This window comes from Hemiscyllium ocellatum, chromosome 22 (genome assembly GCF_020745735.1).
Source record: "Hemiscyllium ocellatum isolate sHemOce1 chromosome 22, sHemOce1.pat.X.cur, whole genome shotgun sequence".
NCBI lineage: Eukaryota > Metazoa > Chordata > Chondrichthyes > Orectolobiformes > Hemiscylliidae > Hemiscyllium > Hemiscyllium ocellatum.
Window position 1 is genome coordinate 19832379 of NC_083422.1, and position 17066 is coordinate 19849444.

The 17066-nt window shown below is 36.9% G+C and overlaps 1 protein-coding gene across 1 annotated transcript in view; it reads left to right on the forward strand.

Moving 5' to 3' along the window:
• Positions 1-17066, forward strand: part of ide (insulin-degrading enzyme) — a 121306-nt gene that overhangs the window by 48936 nt on the left and 55304 nt on the right. The window contains exons 10-14 of the mRNA XM_060841923.1: positions 369-449; positions 2015-2118; positions 5488-5590; positions 10399-10521; positions 13180-13262. Of these exons, the coding sequence (XP_060697906.1) occupies positions 369-449; positions 2015-2118; positions 5488-5590; positions 10399-10521; positions 13180-13262 (494 nt within the window). The remainder of the gene's footprint in view (positions 1-368; positions 450-2014; positions 2119-5487; positions 5591-10398; positions 10522-13179; positions 13263-17066) is intronic.

Below are 17066 nucleotides of genomic sequence, written 5' to 3' on the forward strand. Positions count from 1 at the left end.
ATCTAAAAGAAACAAATCTCTGGGGCTCTTGTGCAATGGTAATGTCCCTACCTCTGAATCAGAAAACCCAGATTCAAGTACCATATGTTTTCAGAGTTGTGAAGTAACATTGCTGATCTATAAAGCTGATCCATGCAGTTTTTAACTGAATCACTGGGGCACAGAAAAAATTTTTTATTCTTGCTGATACTCCAACCCTGAGCATTGAAGTGGCATTTCTTTACTGTTCAGTCACCTCCTTTTGACATTTTAAGCAATTAGACAAATGGACTTTGACCACGATATTTGTTTCCGAGTAACTACTGTAAAGTGTAGCGCTGAATGTTCATCAGATAACTATTTCTGACTTTTTATTGTTTAACATTTAGGATTTGAATGCTATGGCATTTAGGTTCAAAGATAAAGAACGACCACGTGGCTACACTTCAAAACTTGCTGGCTCATTACATGTATGTAAATGTTTCATGTTTGCTACTATGTTTTAACATTATTCTCCAGTGTATATTTTAAAAACTTATTGTAAGGTTGGCAACTTATCACAATAAAGGAAGAAAGAGGCAAGGGAAAAGGGAATTTATTTTCTCTTGACCCTATATTTTATATTTTTTATCACTAGCAATTGACAGCTTTGATGCCCACTGAGTATAGATACCTCCAAAGTAGTCCTTTAATGTGTGATCATTTTCATTCTCCATGGCACTCACTTGCAATTTAATTAACACAATTCTTGCTGAGTATTGATTTACAAAACAAGTTATTCCCAAGCAGCTTGTAGCAGTGATTTCAATGGAGTCTTTACAGGATGGGGAGCAAAGAGAGTTGATAGTTAGGGTTAATGTATTTTTTAATGTATGCTATTTTCTGAAACAAAGAGTTAGCAGTGATCTGCTGTATGTTGGCGCTGTGTTTTGGATGGATCAAAATGGGTATCCTCTCTATTGGGAGAAAATGTGTTATAACTTGAAATTCTAGTAGCTCGTTGGTAACACAAGCCACTTTTTAAATTGCAAAGGTTTGGTGTCTAGTTCATGCACACCTGTACGCAGGTAAGTCTTGTACCTGACACTCTGAAGGAGCTATGGAGAATTTTATCAATGGTAGCATTTCAACAAGGTTTATGTTGTTGATTGGATAATAAATGGATAGGAGATGATCATCTGAGAAGTAAACCTGAGGATGTATCCAAGTATGCAGATCATATATATATATCTGTTTCAAAGTATGGTGTGTTGAGATTGTTGGGATAGTGTGTTTAAAGAGTCTGTAATTTTAGACTTACGCAGAGAGGCCATAGATCACAGACCTAGGGTACTTCTGAAGATAAGAGATTCTATTTGATGACGGTAGAATGAACGGTGCCTAGTCATACTAATATCCCAATCTACTCGGGCAATCTACCAGAACATTGATGACATAGAGAAACTGAAGAGGAGAGCCTTTTGCTGCTCTTGTTCAAGTCCTTGTGCTCACAATTAAACATCTAATATTAAATAAGATAGAATTAACTATAATATTTCATGCAAATTCTCAGTATACCATGTGGAGCTTTAACAGTAGAGTTTGTGAAGGAACTTTTTTATAGTTTTTGGATAGTCTTTGTGCTAACGCTAGGAGAAATGAGGACTGCAGATGCTGGAGATCAGAGTCGAAAAGCGTGGTGTTGGAAAAGCACAGCAGGTCAGGCAGCAGCTGAGGAGCTGGAGAATTGACATTTCAGGCATGAGCCCATTGTAAAATCTTAGAATTATTATTGAAAGACCGATTTCAATTTGCAATGTTCCTTAAAACTACATATAAGCACTGTAAGGTGCTTGGAAACAGACAAATTCTGTTACATGGAATTCTGAAGCTCTTGCCAGTATTTTGAGATGCACTGTGCAGGTTTGTCACCTTGTTCTGTTGAATTGTTAGCTCAGTGCTTATGAAGATAAGTTTACACAGTCCATAATGTTAGCCCAGATTTGTTATGTTAATATCTTGCTGTATAGTCATTTCATTTTCTTTAATCACCCAGTACTATCCCATTCACGAAGTCCTTGCAGCTGAATACCTGCTGGAAGAGTTTAGGGCTGACTTAATTCAAATGGTGCTGGAAAAACTAAGACCAGAATCTGTGCGGTAAGTTATTGTTGTAATATTGCCTGTTTTTCTTTTGGCCTAAAAGTGAAAAATAAAGAAAAGCCTTTTTATTGTGATACTGAATTGGCAGTTGATCAGAAGTCAATAATCTCCTGAGCAAGCCCAACATAGTCTGGTAACTCTCAATGAGCCATTTACTGGTCATTGCAAATTGTATTTTGAGATGGCCTTTTGTTAAACAATGGTGCCTACCACTTATAGCCTTGTTCTTTGCCCACAACTACTACTTTTACTTTTACATTGTATGTTCCTCTTTGCTACCCTTTTCAAAAATGTAGTATTCTCAAAAGCTTGTTTGAAACTCTGTGCACAGTGTGTGAGCAATATGTTTTTTTTAAAGAAATGAGAAAGTTGAAATATTACTGAGTAATGCAGATTATAAACCAAGAAATAACAGCTGAAGAATTGAATTAAATGTAAAGAAAAATTAAATCTTTCTTTCTTCAGAAAGAAAATTGGAGAAAAATCTCCAGTGATTAAAAAGATAGAGATTCCACTCTTGTAAAAGATAATATCTAGTAATTTGGCAGTAGCATCAAGGGATATGAAGGTGTTTAGGAAAGAGGCATTGAAGTAAATCATCACCCATGATCTAATTCAGAAGCTGAGCAGACTCCTTGATGGATTGAATGGCCTACTCCTGTTCCGAGGTTCTTTTTCCCCGTTTGGAATGTGTTCGTGTTTATTTCATATCAGTGCGGTAAAGGCAGGAAATTCATGACATTCATTATATTTGCATGGTAACATTCATTTTCTCACCACTTTTAGAAGGATGAGACATCTTGAACATTGATTTATGCATGTTTATGTTAAGCAGAATGTGTGTGAATGCAGCAATTTGCTGTCACTTTGCACATCACCTAATAGTACTCACTGTTATTCTAATGTTTTATTTGCAACAGTTTCCAAGCTGTTCTGTCTTGCCTTAAATTTGAGGAATCTAAGAGGAACTTGGGTGCTGTGATTTTAACTAGAACATTCTGATTTTAGCAATCCCAATTGCAACAACTCCTGTTCTAATCAGAATTTCTGAAATGTAATATAAGTGAAGGGACAGGAGTCGGCCATTTGGTACTTTGTGCTTACTTTGCAATTCGATAAGGTTATGGCTCATCTGACAGTGGCCTGAATGCCACTTTCTGGTCTGTGTCCATTACCCTTGATTCACTTGTAGATTATAAATCTACAATCTAAAACTGCCCCCTTAAACTAATGCTTTCACTCCAAAAGTTACAAACTTAAGAATGTAAAATTTGCTTTTTTTATGTGGTTGTGGGAAGTAGGGAAGAGATAGGGATACATATATACCTCTTCATAATTCATTACAAATGTTTAAAATTGTCAATATACATAGATGTTAAATACTTCTTGCAAATTGTTCAGACGCAATAAAGTTGACCCTGTATGAAATACATGATTAAATTTTGGATTTGTGAAATATTATTAGAATCACTAGAGGGCACTTCTCTGTCTTTGAAATTAGGTCACGTTTAGTAAGAGAGCTGTGGATCATGTAGTTCACCTGACTTGTAAATGCTTACAGTAATTACAGGTCACTCTGCTATAACGCGCTTTTGTTAATGTGAATTTGCTGTAACAAGATTGATGAATTGGGGACACTGTTTCTAAAGCATGAATTTTTCAAACATGTTGGCTGTAACACGATTATATTGCCAAAATGTTAAACGCTGGTTCTAAAGTGCAATTTTTCTATGATATAGGGTTGCACAAGAACACAAGCATCGTGTTCTAAAATGACTACCTGTATTGGGTGCAAAGACTTATCAATGTCTTCCCATGTTAAGTGTATAAAATTTAACCTGTAAAGTTGATCTGATGTGAGCCTGATGTATTGCCAAAATAATATAGAACGCAAACCGTGATGAATCACGATGCCAGTATTCTACTTTAAATTTAGGAGAAAAAGTCATCATAGTGAAAGAACCAGAGGCATAAGGAAATATTTTTTCACATTGTAATGTGAAATATATTTACCAAATATTATTTTATAATGGATCACATAATGTAGAATCTAAAGTGTGAAAAGAGGCCATTCGACCCACTGGGTACTCACCGACCGGCCGGAGAGCATCCCATCCAGAATCCTACCCTCTCCCTGTAACCCTGCATTTACCATTGCTACTTCACCTTGCTTACATATCCCAGGACACTATGGGACAATTTAAGCTGGCCACTCCATCTGACCTGCACAGGACCACCTGGAGAAGACACAGGGAAAAAATGCAAACTGAGACAGTCACCCAAGTCTGGAATTGGACCCAGTTCCCTGGCACTGAGGCAGCGGTGCTAGCCACCGTGCCACCCTTTATATTTAGCATCTGCATTTGTGTTTTTAGAGTTTTCTTCTGCAGAAAGATTTAGCACAATTACCAAGGACAGTATATATTACATATTATATTCCACCCTCCAGATACAAACCCTGTCCTGTTCCTGAAGGCTTCCTCAACAGCCATGGGATTCAATGTTGTCACTTGTTGCTAACTGCAGATCCCTGAAGATCATCAGATTTTTAGTTGCAACCCAGAGCGTGTATAAGCAAAGCAGATTCGTTGCTGACAGAAGTAGGTTATGGATAAGTAGGTAAATGTAATTTGATTCTAGCCAAGTCTGGTATATTCAATGCCCAGTCTCCCATGTTCGTGTGCCAAAAATGGGAAACAAATCTAAGCATTTAATTGAGTCACAAGCAAAACAAAATCAATTTTTTTGGGGGAGAAATAGTACTAGGATAGCCTGCAGTTCTGTAAATTCCCTCAATTCCTTGGCTGTAACTTGAGTCCAGCTTCAGCCCAGCACAGCCCTCAGACACTCCCATTGCTGAAGTGGCCTAAGTGAAGACTCCATTAGGGCTGCTCTGATCTGGCAATTTCCTTCATGGGTAGGACCAACCAATCAGTGGTTGCTGCCCTGCCTCCTACCTTTGCTCCTCTTCTGATCATAGATTCTGACTATTGAGTAGTAACATAGATGAAAAGAAGAAATCTGCAATTGGAGAAGCATGGGAGAGACTGAATTTCTGGTTGGAAGAACAGCTCCCCATAGATCCTGTCTTTTCAATGTGTGACTTTTCTCTAGGTTGATCACCTGGTGAGCGAATTCTCTCAGATAGTTTTGAGATTTTGGGGACTAATTCACCTGCTGCAATGTGTATTTTGAGCTGTAGTTACCAGTGATGTTCTAATTTTGTTAAACTATTTCCATTTTCCCTATTTGCTCTCAGGTTTGCGTAGTTCATTGCGGGCATTAAATACTCACATCAAATTTCAGATTGTGTTGCATCTGAATCAGCATCAATTCCTTCATTTCTACTGTTCTTCCCCTTGACAGTGTGGCAGTGGTTTCTAAATCATTTGAAGGACAAACGGACGTAACAGAGAAATGGTACGGCACACAATACAAACAGGAAGCCATTGGTGCTGATGTCATCCAGGTGGGAAACGTGAACCTTCAAAAGTGGAGATAACGTACATTGTTTTAGTTGAAGTTTATTTCTTTTGGTATCCGTCAGGATACACTAAATTAAAGCAAAGTATACAGATGTGGGAAATCAGAATGAAGAACAAAAATTGCTGGAGAAACTCAGTTCTGGCAACATTTGTAGAGAGAAAGCAGAGTGAATGCTTTAAATCCAATCTTACTACTACATAGCTATTTTTTTCTTCACAGAACAAAAAATAAAGGACTGCGGATTCGGAATCAAAATCAGAAATAGCTGGAAAAACTCACCATACCTACCAGCATTGTGGAGCCAACTGTTCTGAAGGAGGGTCAGTGGAGCCAAAACATTAACTTTGCTTTGTCTCCATAGATGCTGCCAGACCTGCTGAGTTTGTCAAGCAATTTGTTATGGTTTTGTTTCACATTAATACTATTTGAGATACATGATTTGTTAAATAGTTTACATTGGACAATTTCTCTTACGGTTGTTTAAAAATTAAAGAAGTAGGAACTATATCCAATATAATCATGGCTTTATGATATTACCCACGTTTTGTGTTAACTTGAGAGAAACCCAAAATGAACTTCTGTGTTCTTTTACAGAAATCAGAATGTTAATGTCTTCCTTTTTCTGTTTAACACAGCACTTGTATATTGATGAGCATCTCAATAACTTCTATAAAAAAAAATGGAGTGCCTGTATAAAAACTAGCTAATTTGGTGTAAATTTCAGTCTTAGCAATCTGTGTTTTGTTGAGATTTGGCTGTGACACATTAAACCCAAGGAATTTAAATGTACACAGAACACACAGGTTAGGAACAGCAGACCATTTGGTCATGATAGCCTAGTCTGCCATTCGATAAGATGATGACTAATGCGGTTATGGTCTCAATCCAAATTCCTCCCTGACACTGATAATCTTTTGGTTCTTGTATTAGTCAAGATTCTCTCCACCTCCACATTAAAAATATGTAATAATCCCACCATGATCCTTAGAGAAGAACTCCTCCTGTTCCCATCATAATTGGGAGAGCCCTTTTTAAATTATACCTCCAGTTCTGTCCCCTTTCATAAAGGGAAACATCCTTGCAGCTCCTACCCTGTCTCATGTTTCTACCTTTTTCTTAAGATATCTAGAATTGAGGTAAGGTTAAAAATCTCACAACACCAAGTTATAGCACAACAGGTATATTTGGAAGCATGAGCTTTCGAGGTGTTGCTTTTTCATCAGGTGGTGATGATGAAGATGCAGCACCTCAAAAGCTCATGCTTCCAGATAACCTTTTGGACTATAACCTGGTGTTGTGTGATTTTTAACTTTGACCACACCAGTCCAATGCCTCCAAATCATGACTAGAACTGGGGGGGGGAAGAGGGATGGAAGCATGGGTGATTAGTTAAGATGAAACTTACCTGAAAAACTTTCCAAGGCATTTATATTTTATCATTAAATTGAAGACCAGAAGTGTAGCAAAGCACCCCTACTTCACATTTTCTCACAATATGTTCCTTCTGCCTAATTTTTGCCCACTCCTTAACCAATCTATATCCCTTTGGAGACTCCTTTATGCTCTTTTCACAACTTACTCTGGTTGTTAGTATTATCAGGAAACTTGGCAACCATAAACTTTGGTCTCTTCATCCAAGTAATTTATAAAACTATTTTTATTAAATAATTGAAGCCCAGCACTGACTCCTGTGGCACATGAGTTATCACATCCCCTCAACTTGAAAATATCCATTTATGCCCTTACTTTGTTTCCTAATAGTCAATCAATCTCAATCCATGCTAATTGCTTCCTATGCCATGAGCTCTTATTTTGTATAGTAATATTTTGATGTGGCACCTTGTCAAATGCTTTCTGCAAATCTGCATGCAGTAGTTTTGCTGAATTCCCTTTGTATACATTGCTTGTTAGTTAACCAAAGAACTCTGATAACTTAATTAAACACTATTTCCCTTTCTCAAAAATGTTTGCTCAGCTTGATTGCATTAAGATTTTCTAAGTATCCTATTATGACCTCTTTAATAATAGATTCCAGTATGTTCCCTATGACAAATATTAGGCTATTCTGGCCTATGACTTCCAACTTTGTGTCCTTCCTTGAATAGAGGAATCATATTCACAAGTCTGCTGGTTCCTTTTCCAGAACTAATGGAGTTTTGAATAATTAAAACCAATGCATTGACAATCTCAATAGTAACATCTTCAATCCTCAGATGAAGTCCATCAAGGCTAGGAGATTTGTCAGCTTTTAGTTCTGAACTTTCTCAATGCCCTTTCCTTGGTGATTGTAATTGCTTTAAATTCCTCACTTCATTTCTCATTCTGTTAGTTATTCAGGGATATTTCTTCACTGTAGAGGATGAGAGTCAGATGCAAAAAGTGCATTCAATTTATCTGCCATATTCTATCTTCTATTACTAATTCTCCAGTCTCAGTCTCTTTCTTTCCAGGTGACTAGTGCTCACTCAATTCATTCCTACTATTTTTAAAAACAAGTTTCTCTCATTCTCATTTCTCAGTCTTTTATTAATCTGTTATTCTTTGCTGTTAAGTATATTTGAACCAATCTTTTTACCTTCCACTCAACTTTGCAGAACTATGTGCCTTTTCTTTCTGTTTTTATACTACTTGTAACATCTATGGCTAAGCAAGGAAGTTAAATCTCTCCCTTAAATCTATCTTTCTTTCTTCACTGGGATGAATATTTCATGAGTATTCTGAAATAACTCCTTAAATATCTACATCTATATTTCTACCAACATACCCCTTACCCTAGTATTCCAGCCAGCTCCATCTTCATGCCATATGTTGTCCTTGTTTAAGTTTAAAGATACTGGTCTTCGATCCATTCTTCTCAAACTGAACGCAAAATCAAAATCACTGCTGCCTAATGGTGCCTTTACTACAAAGTCTATTAATTAATTACTCTTGTCTCATTGCACCCAAGATGTTATGAGGGTTAGTGTATCCTGCTCCCTGGTTAGCTCGAGAACATACTGCTGTAAGAAACTTTTCTGAAAACACTCCTGAACACATTCTCCAAGCCACTCTTGTCAGTCTGATTCATTAAACCTATATGTGGATTAGTGCTGCCCTTGATTATCACTGCATCTTTCTCACAGGCCACCTGTATACCAAGGTTACAATCAGTCTTTTCCGTATTTTCTGTAATCATACAGTCGAACATGGTGATAAGACATTCCACTTTGGAGTTACTTGATTATCAGTGTAATGCATCTCCTGGGACTGCAGAGCAGAGATACTTTTACATTTGAAGAGAATCTAATTTGCAGGACATACTTTACTTGGTTTTGTGCTGGTAGACTGGGGCCATCATGATCTACAGGAAACCCATGCCATCCTAATTTCACATTATCTCATGATATGTGCCCTTTGCATTGTCTTCACACTAAGCAGTGTCTCATGCTGAGTTCTGCGTAAGTGGTTTAAAACTAGCGAGGAATCGTGATATAGTAGAATGGTTCTTCTTCTTTTCCCTCTGCCACATCTCTCTATCTGATGTTTTCTCAGCTGTACCCTTGTATCCATGTATTCTCCACTATTTGCTCTACTTAAGTGCTGAGGATTGAATTCACTAGAGTCTTATGAAGCGATAAGAACTTGGAAATAAAATATTTCCATGTGCCAGAAAATCCCCAAAACATAGAATAGTGTGTCATCTAGAATTCCTAGATGGTCAAGTTCTGATTGACAAAACCTGCTATATTGGTACTTCCATACATACGTGTGAAACCATTTAATAAGACAGAATTATTTTAAAATGAACAAAATTACTGGATCACTCATCTATTTTTATTGCAGATAAAGTAAGATGGCTGGACTGAAACCTGTCTTTCTACTCTTAGCACTAAAACACATTCAAACAATTTAGACCTGAAACAGTGTCTACAGACAACACATCATATTTCAAGGAGGGCATTTGGACACTGACAGTGGGTAGACTTAAAGGTTGAGATGAAAGAAAATGGATTTGAAGGTCTGGCTTTCCACTCTTTTCAGCAGAGAGAAACCTGTTATCGACACGTGCAGCATGTGGTACAGTGGTTAGCACTGCTGCCTCTCAGTGCCAGGGTCCTGGGTTCGACTGCCTGTGTGGAGTTTGCACATTCTCCCCATATTGGTGTCGGTTTCCTCGAACCACTCTGGCTTCTTCCCACAGTCTGAAGATGTGCAGGTTAGGTGGATTAGCCACGGGAAATGCAGAGTTACTGGGACAGGGTAGGGTGTGGGTCTGGGTGGAATGCTGTTTGGAGGATCACTGTGAACTCAATGGTCCAAATGGCCTGCTTCCAAAATGTAGGGATTCTATGATGACATCTGAGGTAAGGATTCATATTGTGGCCTTCTAATCTCCTTTGTGACATTCTGGATTTAAGCAGCCTAACAAAAGTACCAGTTTTCAATTCCAGGAAAGCTGTTGGTTAACCTTTGGTTTTCTGGCTGTCTACATCCCCATTGTGTCCAGCCTGTATCTGATTTTTTTTTCCCAGGAGATCAATATTTGATAAAAGACTATTCTTGTTTAGAAGCTTTTGGATGCTCCTACATTTTGACCACCACAAGTATATTTTCCAGATCACTAGCCTCACTCTGGAAGACAGTAATGCTGTAAATGTTGTGTTTGCAGTCTCATTACAAAATCTGATTTTTGTCTCTAGTTCTTATCCAATGTGAAAATCATCCTTTTGACAATGAAAGGATCCTTTGCTGTATAAGGAATAATTACTAATCTGTGATGTTTGTACTAAATCAGTTTTATCTATTTCACAGAAATGGCAGAATGCAGATCTAAATGGCAAGTTTAAATTACCAGTGAGGAATGAGTTCATTCCCACAAACTTTGAGATTTTCCCTTTGGAAAATGATGCCCTCCCATTTCCAACTCTTATTAAGGTAAATGTGTCTGGTCTTAGAGTTGAATAATACTGTGTGCAAATGATGGTATTTCATTTGTACAAATTTGCGTAATTAAGAATTTAGCTTATTTTAATACATGAAATACTAGTAATGTTCACTGAATAAACTGATAAATGTTACTGTGATATATCCAACTGAAGGAGAAAATATTGACACTCTGGTTAAGTTTTGTTTTTCATGCAGTGGTCAGACTTGATGTTGCATTTCTCAAACTTAACTGTTTACTTTTTAATTGTTTAAGAACAAATATGAAAACTAATTTATTTCACTCAAGCTATTAGAAATAATTACTGAGGGCTGTGCTCCAGCTGTAGGTATATGTAATGTGGTTGAAATGCTGACACAGCCAATGCTTACATTAATGAGCAAACTAAATGGTACAATGCTTTTTGTTGGATACTTATGGATACCCCACTATTTGCAACATTTAAATATGCAATCTTTGTTATTTATTCTTCACTGGGATATGCAGTTTTCCATCCCTAATTGTGCTTGAGCTGAGGAACCTGACTGGCCAGACTGTTCTCAAGAGCAGTTGAGAGACAACCAAATTTTTTTTATGTCTGATGGTCTGTTTAGGCCACCAGGTATTGATAGCCAGTTTCCTTCCCTAAAGGACATTAGCAAAGTAGATGGGTTTTTAAAACCAGAATGAATGATCATTTCATGGTCATCATTATTAAGTCAGTATGACAGAATTTAATTTAAATTTGGCCAGCTATAGTGGTGAGATTGAAACCCTGCCCTCAGTAATCCTGGGCCTATGGATTACTAATTGTGATATTACCAGTATGCTCCTATCTACTCTAATATAGTAGGATAAAAATAGGTATTAAAAGTACTTGTCATATTCAAATAACTCCCTCACCACAACACTTGGAGCCAAATGCCCCACTACTTGGTGTAATGCATGCCAATGTACATGTAAACCATCACTATGCATGAATTGCTCAATTGGGGTATGAGATTATATTTGTCACCACTTTAATGTGGTGTTAACTTGGCTGAAATTAGATCATAAGTGTGATTTTTTTTAAAAAAAAAGACATTTTATGTACGATAACAATGCACAGTTCACTCTTTTCAGATTTTTGAGTGAATGTATTGTGTCATAGATCATAGAATGTTTCTCATTTCTATATCAAGTGTGCAGAGCTAATGAATTAAATGATGTAAAACATTTGACAGAGGGATGTTCTAAGCTTCTATTCTTATAGTTCGGCAGTATAGAGATTTTATGGGCAATTTGTAATTCCATACACTTGAATTTTTGAATGTTAACATCCTTGGTATGGAACATTTAAGTCTGATATGAGTACGGACTGTGTTTTATTCTGAGAATGTTCGTTGCGAAAAATTAATTAAAATGGAAGTATACACCAGGTCCACGAAGATGCATTCAAAGAAGTGCATTTATTGGGATGAATGAAATGAAGTGTTCAACTGATGGTTTGAAAATTGTTTTGAAAGTGTAAAAGCATGTGTTACTTAGAAATTCTGGCAGTATTGAGGTGCCTACAATGCTTTAATAAAGTAAAAGTTTGTTTTTTAAAAAAAAGATATATTTAATTCTGGCAGTATAAGGTGAACATACCATTTTGTGTGTACACAAGGAGTTGGCTATTTGGCTCCTATAACAATTCCATGAACAGTTTATTATGGATTCTATCCAGGCTGCCTTCCAATCTCAGATCGTGAAGCAATAGTAAAATTCCAAAAGGTTAAAGTTGTCTTAAACTTTGCATGGATTCTAATATTTATGTTCTGTTTCAGTTTCCATACACTGAAAATCCTTTTTGTGATTTAAAAAAATCTTTGAAATTGATGTCATTTGTTTTAAATTTCTGCACTTCTTGTTAAAATCACTGAGCACCACTTCTTAACTCCTGCCCCAAAAATACCGTTGAAAAGAGCAATAAATTTCTCTGATCCCTCTGTACCTGAAGCTGCTCAAAACTAATGTAATGTCCATGAAGCTTTTGATTAGATTAGATTACCTACAGTATGAAACAGGCCCTTTAGCTCAACAATTCCACGCTGACCCTCAGAAGAGTCACCCACTCAGACCCATTCCCCTACCCTATATTTACCCCTGACTAACGCACCTAACACTATAGACAACTTAGCATGGTCAATTCACCTGACCTGCACATCTTTGGATAGTTGGAGGAAAGCAGAGCACCCGGAGGAAACCCATGCAGACACAGGGAGAATGTGCAAACTCCACACAGACAGTATCCCAAGGTGGGACTCGAACCCGGGTCCCTGGTGCTGTGAGCCACAGTGCTGCCCACTGCATCTTTCTATATCAATGATTTCATTTCTAAATTAAACATGCCCAAAGGTGGACACAGTGTTCCAACTCTGACCCAATTGATGTTTGGAAAAGACTTTGTATTATTTGAACAAAACAGCAGTATATTGTAGAATATCTATCAAATTTATTGAACTGTGGCTTCACTTCTGAAGAGGCAGAACTAACTTCCATTGGTTACATGATCACTTTTTCACTTTACATTTTATCTTTCAGAGTACTCATTGAAATTTTTGGCAGCTTATTTGATGATAAGATGTATAATTCTGTAAAAATTAAAAGTTTGAAATTGTTTCTAATTGGGAATTGTAATCTTGCAGGACACTGCCATGAGTAAAGTGTGGTTCAAGCAAGATGACAAATTCTTTCTCCCAAAAGCCTGCTTGAATTTTGAGTTCTTCAGGTATGTTCCGCAAATGTTAATAAATTCAGCAGGAGAAGTAATAATGTTATATATTTCATAAAATATCAGTAAGGAAGCTGTGGGGAAGTCATAAACTACCTATTAATTGTTATTAACCAATCAAACAATACTTACTACTTCTAGTTATTTACCACTAATTCTCCCCTCATACACTATACATATTGTTTTTCCAATACTTTTGTATTTCAGGGAAAGTTACCTTGATTCAGGCAGTGCATCATGTTCAACAAAATATGTTTTTTGTTTCAGAAATACTCAACCTGACAACTCTTTTAACTTGATGGCACCATGGTGTTTTTGAGGTTGTAGTTTAACTGCATATGTTTAAACACATACTCCAGTGTGTGTTGAAAAAGGTGGTATTTGGAAGATACTTTTGATTCAAATACTATGCTTTTTATGTTTGCATCCTCCACTGGTACTTAGCTGCAAAGAATGAAAAGTTGTCAAAAAAAAGAAGTAAAAACTGTTTCAATGCATAGGCACTTGCATCACGTGTAGTGTTTCAACATTGTAGATTCATTTGCTTACAGCTGTAAGTTCAAGTTGTGTGCCAGTTGGATCAAAATCACTTTTTAAGCTCTTGAGATTTTCTCAACGGCTAATTTTTTGATTTTTGTTGGTAATTTTTTGATTTAGACATTACATTTTAATTCTCATTAACTCATTTAGTAGGTAATAATGTCACGTAGAAACCAGCTTGGTTGACATATAAAGTACAGTATATGCTTGTGTATAGGTCAAATTTTGAAGACTTTTTTAGATCTGAAATTAGGAGATCAACTTGTACACAAGGTATTGTTTTCAAGGGGGTGAATATTGATCTACGAAATGGATAAAGTGGGAAATTACCTTTCTGGCAGTTCTCTGGTTCTGGAACGTTCCCTGTAATATGTTCAGGCTGCGATAATTGAAACCGATGCCATGGATACGACGGTCGTCCTGCACTGTTGTGCCATTACAGTAATTCCGAAAACCTGAAGTGGAGAGTGACGACTGGCAGACTGGAAGACCTGGAACTGAGTGGTACGGCCAGCAAACTGGAAAGCTGGAGCAGAGCGCAACGGGCAGTCGCACTGACTCATAAATCTTGATCTGTAACTGTGAAGAATTACGGTCAACTTGTACAGGAGATAAATGGAAAATACAAGATTTTTTGGCCAAAAATAAGGGGTCGGCTTATGCATCAACCTATACACATGTATATGCAGTATTTGGCGTCTTGGCAAAGCAGTTAGACTATTTCATCAGTATACTCAATGATCAACTCTCCATTCAACTTAAAGCCACAATATTTAAGAGAAACATTAATTTCTTAAATGTTTAATTGGTAAAGGATGACAGGCAAAAAATTATTTTATTGAAATAGATGGCACAAACTTCTACGTGTAAAATACTCTCACCGTAAACATATTTTTCACAGCCTAGTGAGGCATAGCTAATGCATTGCAACTGCACATGCATAAAACTGAAACATTTTAACCAGGTTATTACAATACTATTTACAGCATCTGCAATCTCAGTTTCAGATTTAAATTTAACAATTCACTGTTTCTTACAGTAGAATCCACTCAATTGCTTTCCAAATGTAATGTCTTGAACTTGTGCAGCCATAATGGACCTAAAGGATCCATTATGTACAACCGGCTAAACTAACGTCATTTATAAGAAACCATGCAAGAACTGTAAAATAAAAAACACTGCATCTGACAAACTAGCAAGAAATTTACCACCACATACATGTACACCAACTGGCCACCAAAAGACATGACCCACTATCACTAGTTTCTATACACACAGACAAAGAAGGACACCACTTTGAATGGGACAACACACATCCTATGTCAGGCGAAACAAATATATGCACAAAAATTCTTAGAGGCATGGCATTCTAACTTGAGCTCCATCAATAAACACATGATTTAGATCCTATTTACCTTCCCTTGAAAAGAGGAAAAAAATTGCGGAAATTACCCACCTTAAGAAACCAAGACCTATAAATAGAGAGGGGGGACATACTACCAACGCTTCATTGGAGACTCTCACTGATGATGTTGCCTAGTATGGTGATGAAACATTAGAAAACAAACCTTCAAGCTCAGTGAGCTAACTTGCATACTTATTATCAACCTGAGCTACGATCTTCTGAAAAATTGAAATTCCATATTATTAGCAAGGAATTCAATACTTCAGTTTATGAAATTTTCTTGCATCTCAGCAGAGTATGCTCTCCTGGATGGATTTAAAACTCTGTTCTCTCCTTTGGATCTCCCTGTTCCTGCTCACACCTCTTGCAATCTTCTTATTCTCAACTCCCCTGACTCAACTTTACATCTAGGACTAGACCGTGGGAAAGCAGTTTCCGCAATACATAAACAGTGGAAGAGCCAAGACAAGGAGCTGTTCTATAGCGAGATAGCAATAGCAACTTGTGGAACCTGACCATGCGGCATCAGGTGTTTTGATCTGAGGGACAGCATGTAAATGAGAAATAGGGAGTACCTAACCTTTTGTTAATGTTGTTAATTTTGAAATTTGTTTCCAAAAGAGTGATGATAGTGGTAGTACTTAATCACAATGTGTACGTGTTGATCAAATTTAAAGGAGAGATACTTGCATTTATAATAGCACCTTGCACAAGTTCAGAATGTTTGAAGTGTTTGCAATCAGTGAAATAACTTTCTTGCAATGTGAGAAACCTAATGCATTGGAAAATAAATGATTTCCATTGTTACTAAGATCATTTTCATTGCATTAAAGGTAAAGTTGCCATAATCCCAGAGCACTTATAGGGCTGTTGTCACCCTGGAGAGAGACAACTGGTGGTGGTTTAGCTCAAAGATCACTGTACCTCATGTGACGGGAGAGGTTGAGAAGGAAAGTCCTTTACGGTAACTTCAGCCAGTGCAGGAATTGAACCCACTGCATCGCAAACCAACCATTCAGCTAACTGACCCCTATTAATAAGTACTAAAAAATGACAGGAAAAGGCAAAGAGACACATTTTATAAAAGAGTCTTAAAAGTATATAACAGTAACGATCAGTACTTAAATGGAATACCAGCTCATAATGTAGAGTCAATTAGTTTGGCCTGTAAATTTTCATTTTTACAAAGGGTATATAATCATTCCACAAAACAGCAAGCAGTTTATTTTGTGAAGTCTGAAATGCTTGGTCACACCTGAATAATGACCCATCTTAGTAGTTAAGTTCATAACGGTTGTCATTTTTTAAAATCTTGTTTTGGGCTCACTGTACAAGTTTTAAGCCATCTGAATGTAGCATATGTTGTTTAAAACGTAAACTGTGTATTTCACAGGGACGAGAGCATTTTTATAGAAACACTTGATTAAAGAAAGTATTGTGAGAAAGCTAACTATTTACTGTTGTGCATCATTTCTGTCCACCTGCTTGATTCATTGCACAGCTTTCCCTGTTGGTGGAGATAGAAATTGGCAAGCGTTAAATCTTGCCCTCTGTAGTTTGTAGGTTCCATAAAATAATTTTCCTCTTGTAGATCCACAGTTCATATATCAAAAAAAAATTGATTTTACTGAGTCCTGAAGTAAATTATAAGTTTTTTAGCAATATGGTTTGTACTGGTAATCATGCAGAAATTCATCTGGGAAAGAAAACGGTTTAATGCTTCTCAATAACAAATTGAAGTATTATATTTTGCCATTAGCTAACATGAAGCATAATTTCCTGAACTATGGTTTCCTTCGCATTCATGTCTTGAGGTCCATGTGGGAGCATCTCTTGAGCCTCAGTATTTTACATTG